General features: G+C 39.0%; 1 protein-coding gene across 1 annotated transcript in view; it reads left to right on the top strand.

The window, feature by feature from the left end:
• camta1a (calmodulin binding transcription activator 1a) overlaps positions 1 to 17459 on the top strand; it is a 396495-nt gene that overhangs the window by 13441 nt on the left and 365595 nt on the right. The window contains 1 exon segment of the mRNA XM_042492229.2: positions 5708 to 5811. Coding sequence (XP_042348163.2) covers positions 5708 to 5811 — 104 coding nt within the window.

The raw sequence follows: 17459 nt of genomic DNA, 5'->3' as shown, positions 1-17459 counted from the left end.
GCAGGTTTGTGTGTGTGTGTTGTGTTGTGTTTTTATATGAATCTCTGACTGTCTGTTTTAATAATCATACATATTTAATAGGCTTTTTTTCGTCAAATTCTGTGTTTCTTTTCTTTTTGCCTTTATTTGAGATGACAGTTTAAGCGTGAAAGGGGGAGAAAGAGGGCATGACATGCAGCAAAGGGCCAAGGTTGGAACTGAATCTGCGGCCGCTGTCCTGCATGGACATAGCAGTTGTACATGGGGTGCCCGTTGTACCAGCTGAGTTACTGGGTGCCCCATACATCCGTTTTTCTTTCTAATGCAGGATGAGACTGTTTAGTAGAGAGTGAGGGCCCTATAGCTTGTGTTCAGATTGCCCTTATCCTATAAGATTTCTTTTTAAGTTAATATCTTAAATAATAATCTGTCGTAAAAAATTGCTAAAATGTTTTATTACAATTTGCTTGGCTTTTTGCCTTGTAAAGGTATTTAAAGGTATTTTATGTGTTGTATTATTGTATTTACTAAATCGCTTTTAGAAACACATTTAAAAAACACATCCATGTTACTTCCCGGGCTCCATATACTTAATAAATGTTTTAAAAGTTTTCTTACACCCATTAAATAAATTTAAAAAAATCCTTACAAGCCTCTGTGAAGCTTTGGCGACCCCTATTAGGGGTCGAGGACCCCAGGTTGGGAACCAGTGCACTAGACTACTATCCAATTGAAAGTCAACAGATCCTATGTGCTGGAGAAAGTATTCTGACAACAGTAATATGTATATTTTATATATCTAACATTAATTAAATTTGTAAATAAAAATGTAAAATGTGTGCTACAGGTAGGGCGTTTTAAAGTGTGCGGGGGGCGGAGGGAGACACTTGAGGCGGCGTAGGGTGAGGAGGACAGGTGCAGGTCGGTGCTCTCAAAACAGCAGCAACTTACTACAGGACTTCAGGACTTCATTATAATACATCCATGATTTTGACCCGTTGATTTAACCTGCTTATCATCACCGTCAACCGAGTTGCAACAGTGGATGAGACACGCGGCTGCATGGGGACAGTAAAGGTATTTCACAGCAATTATCGTCCCATTTTGCCGCGGTTTGTTAAAAAATTGTATCGTAACTCCAACTCCAAATTAAACACGGACATGACATGGATATATGTAGATTTAATTCGCGAATTACACTTACCGAGGATGTCAGTATCCATCAAACAATCGCCGATATTACATTAAAAACGCTCCCCCAATCTTCAGAACTTCCTTGAGAATTATCACGTTTTTCAGTTTTCTTCAGTTTTAAAGCAATTTAACAGTATTTACGTGTACGTCCATGTTAAAATTGCAAACAGAAACTACTTTTAGTTAATTCGGCATATTTTTAATGGTGCGAATGTCCCAAAATGTACTAAAATAGGGTAAAAAAAAAAAAGCTAAAGTTGCAAAGTTTTAGGTAGCAGCTGATACGCTAATTTTTCCATGTAAACGCCATTTTTCCTGCTCCCCCAAAGCATGAATGGAATTGTAGTTTTTAAAGTTAGAGCATGATAACGGTGAAAACTCTTGTGTTAGCTTGTCCGCAGAACAAATATACAATATGAAAGTATTTGAATGGTCGTGGTATACTTTTGGCCTCATCCTCATACACCCTGGAGCCTTTTGACATGCCTGCATGCAGACAGTGCAGGACTGTGAGGCCGAAAGCGCCTAACCCATGACCATGGATGCATCATACATCCATACAGTTACTATTATACATGGTCACATTCAATTAATTTTATATTGATTTTTTTCCATGACATAAACAGTTTCAGTGGCTAAGAAAAAAAAATGTAGCATTAAATTACAGTTACTAATCAACACCTTGGTGATTATCAAGAGGTTATGTCTGAGTAGACTATATATTTTTTCCCGGAAAAATACTTAAATGTGGAAAATAATTACTGCAACTAATTCTGTTGCTTTGCATTGTTTCGCTATGCAGGAATGCCTTCTTTTGGCATAGCCTATTTTTAGATCTTTTTCAGCTTTATTGCCCAGTATAAGGTATTTGTTAAAAAGTAATCAATTCTAATTAATTACATTATCATGATTAAGTAATTAAAATAGTAACACACCGTATCACACTTTGGCAGGGTAACTAGTAATCTGTAACCTAATACATTTGAAAAGTAACCTTCCCAACACTGCTTTAGTGTGTTAATGTTATACGATGCATAATATAAGCAGCTATAAGATATACTTTAGAATATATAGTTTTATATATTTTTTTTAAATAAACCTTAACAACAAATTATCCAGAATGTGTCCAGTCTGAATGATGCTTTTACTTGATTCTTTCACATGAGTGCCTTAGTTGTGTCTTTTCACATTAATATGTTTAGCGCACGTTAGTAGGCCTAATCAATCCATGTAAGGTTAAGCGATTAGAAGAAACCCAGTTAACACTGTGTTAGTCTTGCAGGGTTTACATAGCTTGCTCTGTTAATGGGGTGTGGGGGATTGTTAGCTGACAAAAAGCTGACAAGACTGGCATTTCAAAGTAAAATGCATGTTGCACTTTTGTCACCTTTTCATGTGCACGGACGGCATACTGAGCTGGGATGTGTTTTGAATACTTCATGGGTTCGCGGCGGAGAGGGTTGTAGCAAAGCTTTGCACAAAAACATGTTGAACAATTACTGGTGTGATTACTATAAAGGCTGTGAAATTACTAAAAACGAGTGAGAGACTTGATTGAATTTGTCTAGATCCTCTACGCTGTATATTCTCATCCCAAATATTTTAGCCTGTTGGCAGATTGAGCAGACATATCCTCCGTCATTAGATTTCTTTTTTTTCTCCATTTTTTATTTTTATTGAGGCTAATTAAAAGTAACATAACAATAAATGTGCCAATGTATGTATCCAAGTAATAAAGGAAAAAAAAGAGGATAACAAAATAAAGAGAGCAGAAAGAAAATGAAACAATCTAACCAAACAAAAATCAAGAATTCAAGCACACCAACATCTGGCTCATTTGGAGTGAAAAGTACACGTACATACAACAGAATTTAACAAAACCAGCCTTTAGTCTTGCAGGGCCTGTAAATTCATAAAATAAGACAGAAAAGGTTGCCATTTGTGGATGACCTTGTCCATGTATCTTCTTTTTGTGTATTTAATTTTCTCAAGTTTGAGAAAAAAAACAGTCTCTGTGGCTGAGAGAGTTGTTACAATGCTTTGCACAAAACGTGTTGAGCAATGACCGGTGTGATTATTGTAAGGTTGTGAAATGATTAAAAACAAGTGAAAGACTTAATGGAATTTGTACAGATCCTCCATGCCGTATTTTCTCATCCCAAACATCTTAGCCTGCTGGCAGATTGTGCAGCCATATCCTCCTACGGTAGATTTCTATCTCACGTCTCTCTCTGAGAAAATCCTCAACATACTTGAGACATATTCCAACTCAGCTCTGTCTCAATGGTGTCATAGGAGGGTGTGCCAGGGAGCAGCACTGAATCCTGAATAATCTGTGCAGAGAGAGACTTGCCATATGTATCCGCTGCTACTGCGGTCTGCCGGTTGCAAAGAGCAAATCTTCAGAGCACATTTTGTCGGATGGGCGACGGCCAAGACTTTGTACTGACCTGTGCTGTATCTGAGCGTGGATCCGGTGAGATTTTGTATTTGTGAGTGGGCTCTCGTATTGAAGGCCCTTGTTCTCCTTGAGCCTTTTAGCAAACGATAACAGATATGTGGCACTGCTTTAAAGCTCCAGCCTCTTGTTTATTTCAAGTCGATGATGCGTCTACACATAAAAACTTCCTTTTTTCTTTGGTACCTCTCTGATCACTCAGTTGCAGCGTGTTTTCCAGTTCTGATGGTGAAACCGCTCTGGTGGTACCTCAGAGCAGATGCTGTATGTGATTCTTAATTGGGCGAAGCGAATGATTACAGATACCTGTGCAGCTCGTATAAAACACAGTCTACATGCAGAATTATAGGTACAGATGGAGGTGGCAAATACTACAGATCTTCTTCTGTGTTCCTTCGGGAGCGATGATGTTCCACCTTATGCATTACACTCAGCGGCTCCAAGCCAGCGCCATCTCTGTGGACCTACTGTGTTCATTTCCATTGAATTTTCCATATGGGGGTTTCTGGGCAGGAGCACTCAGTTCTTGATGTGATGTGCAGCAAGCAACATCCTCTTGTTGTATCCTTATAATCAAGTTCACTGCTGGATTATTTGTACATGCTTCAAAGTGGTATTTTGCTTCGGTTGAACTTTTTTTTTTTCCTTCACAGTCAACTTACTGATATCAGCTACCCCTGGGATCCATAGTCAGCACTCATATTCAGGCTTTTCTCTGTCTCTCCCTTTACTTGCCCATTCCCCAGTATCCTTATCCACAGTTCTATAAATATGAAAAAAATGTTGTTTTCTAGTTGTAATGCATTTTCAAGTAAAATTGCATTGCAAATATATGCAGTACTTTTGCGATACCTTTCGTGCAAGTAGTTACATTCAATCCACACACATTAAAACTCAGTAATACTCTAGATTCTCTTGCACATGCTTGAACATAACCTTGATTAAGTAACTACAACCAAAATTTGCAGTTTTACAGTTTTTAAATGCATTAGACGTGTGGTATTAGATGCTCACAATCTGTGTGAGGGGAGGGACAGGAATAACCTAAACTCTAGTAGCAATGAGACACAAGAACAGCTTATATTATTGGCTTGCTGTGCTTTATACTCATGGTGAAATATTTGCTCGATGACACAGTCTTACATTAATCGATCCACCTTTTGAAATGAATCGTACACTTTTTCCATGCAGATTTTTGCGATGTTGATGCATCTGATTTTTATTTATGTGTACTAGTTTTGTATTAACTTTAAAACTCTTCCTCTGTCATTTCACTTTAATTGACAATCACTGGTCTTTTTTTTTGCACTTAAACTCATTGCTAATGATAAGATCCTTGCTTAGTATAGCCTCCTTTTTAATGTAAGTTCCAAAAACCATCGCCATGTTAGCCTATATCTCATTTTCTAATAATGAAAAAGCACCCCAAGACCATAATGGGATTTTTCATGATGTTATAAATTCAACATGTTTTTTGTCTCCCCAAACAAATATAATTTGTTCACATTTCAGCCATCTGCATATTTGAGCAGGAAGAAAGCAAGGGAATGAGATGAACATTTGAATGCATCCATGCATGAGGGCGTCTTTAAACCTTACTGTTTTATAATGGTTGTGAACCAGTTGTGAAATGTAAATTATAAATTGAACGACATACATTATGATGTAAGCGTTGGGCATGGTAATTGTAATTATTTCCCTGAATAATATACTACACTGTGGCGTGCAGCACACAGATTCCCATACCAAATCCCCATACGCTTTAAAATCACTCAAGGGTGTTTATTGTGTCTAAATAATGAATAGACACAGCCTTTACAAGTTGACAGTGAAAAATTTCTGGTGAGCTCCCTTGATAGAATGCATTTCACAGTAAAATAATTTAGCAGAGCACAAAATAAAATGTATGCAATACTCCCTTCTTAAATTAATTTCCTAATTCAGCTGGGGATAGTTATTTTACAGTCAGCATTTTGCTGCAGAGAGACTGATAGACTGATAAAGAGGGAGATGAGCAAGTCAGGAAGGTATAGAGGCTGTGCTAAATATTGTGCTTTGTCGTTGCTCTTGTTCTAGATGAACATGGACATTTGAAAATATACCTGCCCAAGAAGCTGCTTGAATGTCTACCAAAATGCACTTCGCTGCCAAAGGAGAGACACCGGTGGAACACTAATGAGGTAAGGCCACTGCTTCTCAACATTTTCTACCCAATCCATCCCTTTGCAGAGGTACCTTTCTGTTAAGGATGTTCCTAACGATTTATTTCCCTCATGTTTAAATTGAAGTTTAAACTTTTCCTTGTCAACAAGTCTAAAACAAACGAAAACATTCAAAATTGAGCACAATTTCATCTATAAACACTGTCCGAAAAATATTCTGTATATTATAAGAGACATTTGAAATTTTTAATCACATTCTTTGGTAGACAGATTGTATTTAAATGCTGCTGACCTGTGTGTCACTTTGCAACATGCATCATAAACATTGCACATTATCGTACAAAACGTGACAAAAACTCACTGCGGGTTGGTGAGGCAAACAAAGTCATATGGCTTTAGGGCTGTGATGATTATTTTCATTACGGATAAATTGTTTAGTCTATTAAATGTCAAAAAATTGTGAAAAAATGCTCATCACCATTTCCCAGAGGCCATAGTGACGCCTTTAATTTGCTTCTTTTGTTCAACCAACAGTCGAAAAGCCAAAGACTCTTCATTTGACATTATAAATGACAAAGAAAAGCAGCAAATTCTCACATTTAAGAAGCAAATGTTTGAAAAATTACTGAAATGATGAATTGATTATCGAAATAGCCGATGAATCGATTATTAAAATAGTTGGTAATTCATTTTCTCTCCATCGACTTATTGAATAATCAACTAATCAGTGCAGCTCTATTTGGGTTTGCCATGTTTGGCTAGCTCCACCAGCCTTCTCTCCTTACAGGTTAATGTCTGCATGCTTGTGCTGAATGTGATATCACAACAACTTTCTGTCAGTTTTGTAGCAAATTTTAAATACTGCCAACCACGCTGGTTTTATGAGATGTCTTCTTTGTCCCATTTTCCACCTCATTAGTGGCAGGGCAGGCAAACAGGCCAATGTTTTTATTTTTAAATTTTTAAATCCAGCGTTGTTAAAATTAATAGTTAAAGGATGCTCATATTTTATTAAGCAAAGGAAGACACTCTATTCCAGTGCAGATTATGCCAATTTGTAATTAACATGTGTACATTGGTAAAACAATAATAATATTTAACAATAAGACTAGCAAGGGTAACATTGTTTTATTAACTAGAAGACTAATAGAGCATATCCCGACTTTTCATAAGATACATTGTTCTCTTCAGGCCTTTTTCAGATAGATTTGTAAGTCATGTTAGCTCTCTTCAAAACAAGACAAAATTACATAACCTGATTCACCAAAATATCACTGAAAAAAACCCTTTTCCTTAACTGCTCACATAGGTTAAAAAAACCCTTTTTGCTTCACCTGTACGGAAGATTTTTACAGTAATATTTTTAATAACTGTATTTCTCATTATATTTTACATGTATTATTCACTACACTTAAAGTGCAACTTTCTGCAACAAACATTTCTGAGCCCTTCAGCTATACAATTATTTAAGTGAAAACTAGTTAAGTTAATGTTTTGACTGCATCACATTTTTTATCCCAACATAAGGAATTCATGGCCACTGAGTTTTACATGGATGACCTTTAATCATGATACAGTACGTTCTTCGGTTGAATACAGCAATAAACCTCCCTCTATCTTCATGTTTGAACAAAGACAGTTGTAAAATGTCTTTCTCATCTTGCAGTTTATGTTTACTATGGATTTGTCAATGCTCTCTCTACAAGGAAACCCTGTCGGGCATGTATCGAAGGTTAAAGTCAATTGCATGTTTAGTCTTATTCACAAACCTTCACTGTTGCTGTATTTAGCAACAGCATTACGAAGGGGGCTCTTGATGTGAACGTAAACAGTGTTTAACATTGGTGCTGTGAAAGCTCAAGGTGTCTCGCATTTCACATTTGCATCACATTAGGGAAGATAACACACCACTTTAAATTTTCTCTCTTGAAAATCAAATCCGAAAACATTTTGCTTTTGTAAAAAGATGTCACAGATGCCCTTTGCCATCATTTCCCTTTTTCTTTTCCTAAAGGCCTAAAGGACATTTTGAATTATTTATTTTAGCACCTACTCATTTACTCAATAGAGATGTTGTCTTGTTTGATGTTTCTAGTGTTACACATGTTCAAAAATATGTTTTATATGCAAATGTAGAGTCCCCTGGAAAAATGAACTACAGAATTAGTTTCTGCTGTCTAAATTTTAAGCTGGTACAGTCATGTGGTAGACACACAGTTTCTCTGCAATTTTCCGAATGCAAAAAAATGTAACACTTATACCCAAAAATACCCAAAAGAGTCATCATGATCCATATATACACATGACCACTGACTTTCTTTTGGATTAATTTACTGCCTACACCAACATATATGTAAAAGAAGTACTTCCAAGGAGGGTAAGCAATGTACTGCTTTGGACAGGGGCAGCGACAAAATGTATTTTATCCACCTAAAAAAATCAGTATCAATTTAAGTGTATGCTACATTTAGAATGTTTTCACAGCTTTACTTTGCCGTCAGACAGAAATTTCAGACTGAATTGAAGCCGTGATATTGCTCCCTTCAAAGCTACCAGACTCTATTGAGAAAAACAGTTATTTAACATTGCTTAACACAGGAGCCGCTGGTCTACAGCTGCTTCTCTTAGTTATTTTGTTTGTATTTTTGTGTGACTTTGGCATTTAAAAGGTTAGTTTGGATTCACCAAAGTCACACAATAACACAAACTAACTGACTGAGCAAAGCAGCAGTAGGCAGCAACAACAGAGCCTAGATGGGGAACTAAAGCTGTTAACTTCTTTCCCATTGGAAAGGGCTGTCTGCGGCAAGGTACAAAATTCTCAATACAGTGTGCAGTTAAACTGTTGTTGACCTTTAATTTTAGGTGGCTAAAATACATTTTGCTGCTGCTCAGGGCTGCAAGTCACGATTATTTTCATTTCTGAAAAACCTGCCCAATATATTCAAGATTAATCAGTTAATTCTTCAGTCTGTAAAATGTCAAAATAATAGTGAAAAATGCATTCCCATAACCCAAAGAGACATCTTCAATTTGCTTTTTTTTGTCCAACCAACAGTCGAAAAAAGCAAAGACTCATCTTTTACAATGAGAAATGACAAAGAAATGCAGCTAAGTCATTCTCACATTCAAGAAGCTGGAACCTGCAAGTGTTGCTTGAAAAATGACTGAATCAATCATCACAATATTTTCGATTGACTAATAGATTAATTATCAATTTGTACGGCTGTACTGCTGCTCCTGGTCATAGCAGTACATCGCTCAGCTTCTGTGGTGGTACTCGTGCCTGTGTCTTCAGACTGGGGGCTTGCCAACCGACATCTACTGCATGTAATACACTGACTGCGGATAAGTACCTCATACAACCCCACTTCAAAAGATCCAAACGATCCCTCTAAGTCTTAAACATAATACTGTATTTCCCTCGCAGGGACTTACTGTATGTTGCTTCATTTGCCTCAGAGCTCATTTGCCAACCTGCTCTTTTTCTCCGGGGACAGGTTGATGAGTTCATCTCTTTTGTTTCCACTGATGATAGATAGGAAAACTGGTTGTTCTTTTCCAAGAATAACTGGTAGTAATTAGCCCTAAATACACACCATGACAAATCTTAAAACCAATATGCAAAAATCAACCATCCATGCTTTTGATTAACACATTGTGACCATATAAATATAGTCATCTGCAGTGATGAAAGTTAATTGACTGAAAAACAACCAGATGATAAGGCACCAGACAGGCTCGTTTCTAAGGAACAGGATACTAAAAAAGACAATCTGTCATTGACATACAGTTAAATATTATCTTACACTGACTTCTTGTAGCCAATATATTTTAGAAAATAGATGAAGGGATCCATTTATCTGTGGTAAAGATGAGGATCTGTGGAAGCAGACAAAATTACAGTGGTGATTACAACAGCAAGAAATACACATATTTTTACACTGTACATCAATTACAGTCTCCATCCAAGTCTCCATCTGTCATATCTGTGCTCGTAGCCGGGCCCCTGTTATGAAAAAAATGTATAACGCTTGTGTGTTTCTAATTGGCTGATGTTGTAACTTGTTTGCCCTGTCTGACCTGCATTGTGCTGCTAGCAGTCTAAATTAATTAACATGACTTTGAAATTGATCTCAAAATGTAAGTCTAAGCATTTGCTGGGGATAAAGGCTGTCGGCTACAGTTGTTAGCATGTCTTGTCATTTATTACCAAATTTAATCATAACAGACATATTTCAGCAGTAGCACCACATTGTTGTATTACTGGGCTGCAGATTCTGCTGCAGATGTTTGGTGGGCTGATAGAATTAGTGAGAAATAAAAAAGGTTGCTGTGGTGTTTTGGTATGCATTGCCAATAGTGTTTTCCAGGGTTGAAGAGAGCAAGGCGACCTTTCCTAAAATCAAGGGCGTTTCTTTTTTGTGCAGACCATGCAAATCAGAGTGTTTGTGCCTCATTGGTAGCAGACAGGCAGGAAGGGAGGGATCAGAGAGGCTCTTGTCGGTGCAATTGTGTGACTCTTAGTGAAAGTGACACCTCATCAATTCTGTGCATATTTCTGGCACCAGCTCAGCATGCTTAATGCACTAATTTCCCACTTTTTACTTTTAAGGAATCTCAGTCGTCTGGTAGGTTAAAGCTGCTAATGTTCATCTGATATTATGTATTTTTTCCATACAGTCTGGCTTCTTTGTGTTTGAAAACTATTGTTGGTGTGATGGGCTTTCAGGTTTCAATATTGACTCTAAAGCAGATGCATCAGACATCTATTTTTATATGCATAAAGACACATCAAATGTATTAAGCTGTAATTGGTTTCTGTTGCATTTAAAGCTTTGGTTAACAGAAATATGGAAAAGGCAAAACAAACAAAAAGAAAAATGCAGTTTAAATAATACGTCCTCCTTCTGCAGCTCTCCCATCTCTGCCCCAAGCCCCTCCCACCAGATGACCATGGGCATATGCACGTGCTGCAAACAGTAAACCAACATTTCCCATACAGTGATTTATTTGACCTTATATCATTGTAGAGTTGCACGCAGCTCATTTACTCAGCCCTGCTCTCTCTCTTTGTCTATCAGACCGCAAATGAGAAAAAACTAGCTATTTAGCCATGCCTTGGTCTCTCCTTCTCAATCCCTGCTGCTGTGGACTGCTTTCTCTGGGAGGAGAGCAGGCAGCATCTTGGGTGACAGACCTTCCATTAGAAGACATATTGACGAGAACTCGGCCAGTGCAGACCCCCAAGTGCTATTTGTCTCCGAGGCAATCTGCAGCACCAGGTCTAACCTGTGTAACAGCAGCAACAGAAAGTTTGCTGCTCCTGTGGGGAGTTGAGGGGTAGTTTGGGGTTGTGTGCTGGGATGTGCCCTGGCTGGATTCATCTTGCTGCGGCTGCTGGTTTGGGGTCTGTCTCTGCTGCCCACATTGCAGCGTGGTAGTTGGCATGGAGTGAGGCTGAAGACATACTGTGATTTGAGGCTCTTGCTAAAACTCCTTTACCACCAAAATTCGCAATTGCACACAGGTTTTTCAAGCATTGGTAATCTCGCTAAAAATAGGCTAAAGACTGCTTTCCCATCGCCAGTAGAGTAGAGCTGTGTACACGGCACTGTAGCACATCAGTGTGCCTTTTGTGTGTGTGTGTTTTTGTTTAGGTGTGTTCATGCAATGTCATGGACTGATTGGAGAAAAGTTCAACAGTAGAAAGCAGCATGGTAAAAGATCTGTGAAAACTTCACCGTGGTTACTTCTCTTTATATGTCTCTTTAGTCTCTCTTTCAAACTTGGTGCAGATGTATTTGGATTTATGTTTGAGCGCTGCTTAGGAGGACATGGACGGTAATTAGTGGCAGTGTCACTGCATCTCACAGATTAAGGAGCTGAAATTATCGTGTTCACCCTGGCCTTGTGTTCCCATTAATGCTGATAGGAGCTGGAGGTGATAAATACCTGTGACTACTGCAGTCATTTGACCCTGTTGTGAATGCCGATTGTACACTTTTTCACGGCATTTAAAGCCTCGGGAATGAGGCATAATATTAACTACATATACATGGACTTGAAGCCGCAGACGTGAGCCTTTAGCTCTTGTTAACAGGAGGCTAAACTGTTAGCAACAGTTCTCTCCATCTCTGAAATGCATTGCCGATATTGACTGCATCTGCGTTTGTAGTACAGCCAGGAGGAACACACTCTCTTTGAAATGGCATGTAACTGGCGTTAGTCTTCCGTCACGCCCCAGCATTTCTAATGTCTGAAAACAAAGCCAAGAGAATGTGCAGAACTCTAATTATCTATCAGTCCATCTCTACTTCAATATGCTCAAAGTTTATTTATGCCCAAGCCAACATTTAATTTCCCACCCGGCATTTAGTGTAATAAAGGTGTCTATTTCTCCTTTCCTTGCTGCCCACTTTTTGCAGTTTTACATTATTTGCACCTTGTTCAAATCTGCGATAATTCAGATTCAGTTCCATTCAAAAAGAGGTACACACTTCATTTTACTTCTGGTGGAAATGACTCGGGATACAACTTGCTGCTTGGAAACTTTAATCTGGAAGGAGAGTGAGTGGGGGCTGTGGTGTTGCTGGTGAAGTGAAGTGAAGCTAATGCAGAACTATTCATTTCTATCTCATTCTCATGATTCCCCTGTGTAGTTTCATGAGAAGAAGGTGTGCAGGAATACATTTCAAGCATTTACTGGAAAATTAGATAAACCAATCGAATCAAAATTCAGGGGAGGGGATGAGAGTTTAGAGGGTTGAATGGTACTCTCGTCATTGAATCATGAGCAGCGTGGAAGGTACGGATATGCTATCAGCCTTCAAATTATCAATGGGAGAGACGTACCTGGCAGTGCTTGAGAATTTACTGAGACAAAAAAACAAGGAATTATTGAAAGACAAAAGGAGATCATGATTGGAATAAAAATGTGTGGACATTATCTGACATGTCTTTCTCATATGTTAAAGTAAGTTGCAATATAGAGATACTTCCTCAGAGTCTGTATTTACCTTGTTTGTGTCACCGATCTTTCAGCTATTGATGTCTCTGTGTCTCTCAGGTGAGACACACAGGAACAAATCCTCACAGAATTCCTCTCAGGTCTGCAGCCGAGTGCTATTGTCTGCTCGGTGCTCTGGCACGATGACCTCTATTTTGCTAGACATTTCGGTTGAGATTAGAATCTTTCTAAAGAAGGACATCTCACACAGGGACGGTTTTAGGCTTATATCCCTTTCAAGATCAAACACAGTCAGCCTGATGTTTGGTTACGTTGGCATGAAGGTCGCACGACTTGAGACGTGCTGGAGAATTGCCGTTTTACTAGTGTTATTCTCAGGGTGGACTTTTCGTTCTTTGGTTCACTTTGGAGCTCCTATTCTGCTCTATGTGTTATTATGGGAGTCAAAGCAAGTGTATCATCATTTGGGAAAGTACCAGTCAAAGAAAGGAGTTGATTTTATTTAGGCTTGACTTTTCTGCTATTGAGTTTGAGTTTGCCCCTTAACTGTGTACTTCTGTAGCAGCTCTTATGGGCATAGAGTCTGAGTGACAGCGTTTATGACTTGCTACTAGAGTCCCGAGGACAAGAGCGAGCCATATTTTCTCTGCCGCAACAAGCTGGATTAGACGCCTCGGTGTTAGCCTCCTTGCAGACATAAACCTTACCGACTTTTAACAAGTGGCTCAAATGTGTGACATTATAAAGCATTGACAAACAGAGAAAATTTGCCAATTCTGGAGAGGCGACTATTCCTAGTCACTCATTCTTAAAAAGCAGAGGCAGAGAGGGGTACAGCATGAAGCCTTGGTTGAGGGAGGACACTGGGCCTAAGCTGGTGTGACACCCTCAGCCTTTAATGAACGGCACAACGCTCTGAGTACTGTGAGCTCCCGCTTGGCTTAGAGGGGACTGCTTCTGAACTGGTGCTGAACCAAAACAGACAAGAGAGCATCAGCTCAGGCCTCCACCGGCCTGCTACACATTTAATGCCCCTGTCGTCAAGAATAATCCTCTCCGCCTCACGCCACCGCCAGCAGCAGCACAGCATGGTGCCTACATGCAATATGCCACTGCTCAGGACAGAGCAGGAGCACCAGTGGAAACATGCAGTGGACTCACCGGGCAGCGGCTTTAACAGGCAGGAAAGCAATGATCAAAAACCACAACAAATGAAATTAAGGGCGAGATCGGATAAACCTGAGAGACTGTAACACTGTAAGATAGGTGCTATATTGACAAGCACAATAGGATGCAGTGTGGTGCAGTCTTTCACTCCTTATCTCTGACTAAAACGTAATTTGTGTTAACCTGCTCCATGCCACTGTGTTATCTTGGATCCTGCTGTCAACGATTTGATGCAACAACACACACTTTAGAATACAATTATGGAGGGGAAATTAATGTTTTTTGTAATCATTCATCTGTTCTTTGAAAACAGTAATGGCTCTTTTTCAGTGTTTCTTTTTTTTCAAACTAAAATTTTTTAAAATGAAACTATGAAAGGATAATATGGAAATTTTCCCACCAAAATGGTCATTCTTGACTATTTATGAAGTTTTAGTTCACCATGGGATCTCTTGACTTTAATGTCGCAGCTTTCTGCTCTTCTCAGTCCTGCAGTATATCTGAACTGAACAAGTTTTAGTTTGTGACCAAAACAAAGCTTCGCTTTTGACTTTGTTGAACTTGTTGCATTTTTAATACTTGTTCATTGTTCGTCCCCTTTTACACTGTCACATGCAAATGGTCAGTAGTATCATGTGACTTTGCATTTTTATGCCTCTGTGTTGGCAATAGCCATGGCAGGAGGCATTATGTTTTCACGTTGTCTGTCTGCCCTGTTTTTATGAACACAATATCTCAAGCAGCCCATGAGGGAATTTCTTCAAATTTGGCACAAATATCCACTTTGACTCAAGGATGAACTAATTAGATGTTGGTGGTCAAAGGTCGAGGTCACTGTCACGGTCACCTTACATTGGTGTCATTCCCCCGTCATTAGGAAGACCTAGAGGGATTTTACTTAAATTTGGCACAAGCATCCACTTGGACTCAAAAATGAACTGATATATTCTGGTGGCTAAGGTCACTGTGTCCTCACAAAACATGTTGTTTGGCCAAATATGTAGCTTACCCTCAGCAACATCTATATATGAGGCATTGCAAGCTGTTAACAGCAACCTTACTTGTTTGTGGAGACATACAACCATGATGTAGTATTTCTAGTTTTAAATGTGAGTCCTTTGGGCCACATGTTTCTAGTTTTACTTACCTTTCTCCTTTGAGCATGTCTTCTCCAACTGTGTCTGGCAACAGAATTTTGAAATTGGTTAGTGGAAGTGGTAGGCACTGCGCCCCCCCCACCCCCAAGTCTGATTACACCGATTAATGATACAAGTCCAGCTGGTTAATAGGAAATCAAAGCTAAACAGCAAATTGCTGCTCTGATTAATCACTGCAGAGTGAATGTATGCTGCCGTCTGAATCAGACGCATCCTGATGCAACTAATCCTGTTATTAATGTAATAACTAGATGACAGTCTAAACAGTCATCTCACTCATTAAATGCATGTTATTTGCTGCTCACCTGAAGATTAGCCAGCCTAATATTATACCTCATAAATATATAATAATTTATTCTGGCACTAGTTTAGGTGCACCTTATTTCAGGCAAGGCAGGGCACCTCCATCACTAAAAAACACTTTGGGAAAACCCTGTGCAACCTCTTCCATTTGATGTGTGTGTTATTAGATAGAGAGACCTCAAGTTGTTGTGCCTGCATTTATTCATAGCACACTGTTCAACACCAGCTCAGCCATTACAAACAAAACAAATTAGATTTTGTGTGGAGTGTACAGCGGGCCTAAGACTTTGGCTCGAAACTCCCCGTCAAAAAGCTGGAGCATCCCTTTTGGAATATGCTGACCTCATTAAAACACTGTCTGGATAAAAAACTTTCTTCTATGGATTAGAAGGACTAGCATTGGAGAAGTCTGACTACCTTGGTCAAATTGCCAGATATTTGACTCTATGTTGGCAGTTCTGATCCATTTCTGTCATTATGCTTCCAATCGTGAACTGTCAGAGTTGTTTTTATGGACGTCAGTGCTCGGAGAATTCACCTAATCGAACACAAGGTCATGCTTGATTAAATGTTTATCTTCATTTGAGCTCCTTGCCATGCATGGTTTTCTCTGTGGAGAGTAATTAAAATGACTCCCACCAATTGCAAATGTTTACAGAAATGTTCATTAGCTTCTCTGGGGCAATCAGTGGAAATTAAAGGTCATGTTTGTCCATCTATCTGTTTGTTTGTTTATCTGTTTGCTTTTTGTTGTTGTTGCTGTTCTTTTTCATATTCAGGGTTAGATGCACACCATGTTTCTTTCAGTAACAGGTACCGAGAACACGTCAATGAATAGAGTAGGAGCAGCAGGGTATCCTGTGGGGATCTTTTTAACCAAGGTTCAGATTTTATTTATATCAGCTCTTCATTGAACTACTCAGTTGAGGTTTCGATGGCAAAATGCCTGCACAATTTATTCAGGCTGCTCAGCGAGCACAGTTATTCAGCCGCAGTGACAACTTTTCACTATTTCTTTTCAAAGTGTTTTTAATAGCAACACCCTGGCTAATTTATGTCCATGTGTTCAGTCTGTGCGGAGTGATCATATACTTCCATCTTACTGTAGTTTCCACTCAATTACAGTTTACTAGATATATATTTTTTTCATCATTTGGCTGGTGGAAGTAGAAGACAGGAAGATAAGGAATTGGTAGAGTTTCTTTGGATGGCTGACTTCATAGTAACTTCCTGTGAGCTTGATAGCTTTACTGATTGCTAGTGTTGTAGCTTACTGTGAAGTGTCAATTGTGAGGCTACGGTGTAGTCAGGCAGTTGTAATAGGAACCTACCAGTCAGGTCATTGAGGGGGTCCCGCATGCTACAGGGACCCTTTGCTTTTTCCTCTGGATGTGCACATCAAGGCAGGGGTCCTCTGAAGACAGGGGTATCCACTCAAAATTGCATGACCTCTATTGTAGCAGATACAGGTCACTCTGTCTCCTGTGGGAAGCCTCTAAATTGAACCCAGCTTGTGTCTTCGATTTCTTTCCAGCTCCCTCTTCCTCTGGTCACCCTCCTCTACTCTTATCTTCTGTCTCTTTCCCTTCTCCCTCATGTGTTCACTGAGCTGCAAAGCCATTCAGGTACAGACGGAAAGATTTCTACCTTTTCTCTGTGAATTGCTGGGTCAGGATTTTTCTGTGCGGAACCTTTTTGTAATGGAGTTTAACTTTATTTACTAGATAAAAGGAAAATGAGTTCTGCGTTTGATGTGTGCGTCTATGCTTCAATAAACTGTTATATTGTTCCATATACAGTAGATGTTCGTATGAGTGAATACCTCTGTTCTGCCAGCCATGAGTGGGATTGAATGGCAGGAGTCTGCATTATCATATTCACTTTTGTGATTCACTCTGTAATTCAAGTAGCTTCTTGGAACTTTTAAAAGCATATTTGCAAGCTGATATATTTTTTTTAATCAATCTTTTTGCACTTTATAGTGTGTTTTTCAACTGAGAGTGCTGAGCAGCTAAACACCTCTGAGGTCTTCAGCAGGTGAAGAGCTTGTCCATAATTAACACTTTTTT

This window comes from Plectropomus leopardus, chromosome 9 (assembly GCF_026936395.1).
Source record: "Plectropomus leopardus strain MGB_pleo_1.0 chromosome 9, ASM2693639v1, whole genome shotgun sequence".
Lineage (NCBI taxonomy): Eukaryota > Metazoa > Chordata > Actinopteri > Perciformes > Serranidae > Plectropomus > Plectropomus leopardus.
This window is presented reverse-complemented; position numbering and strand designations above follow the sequence as displayed.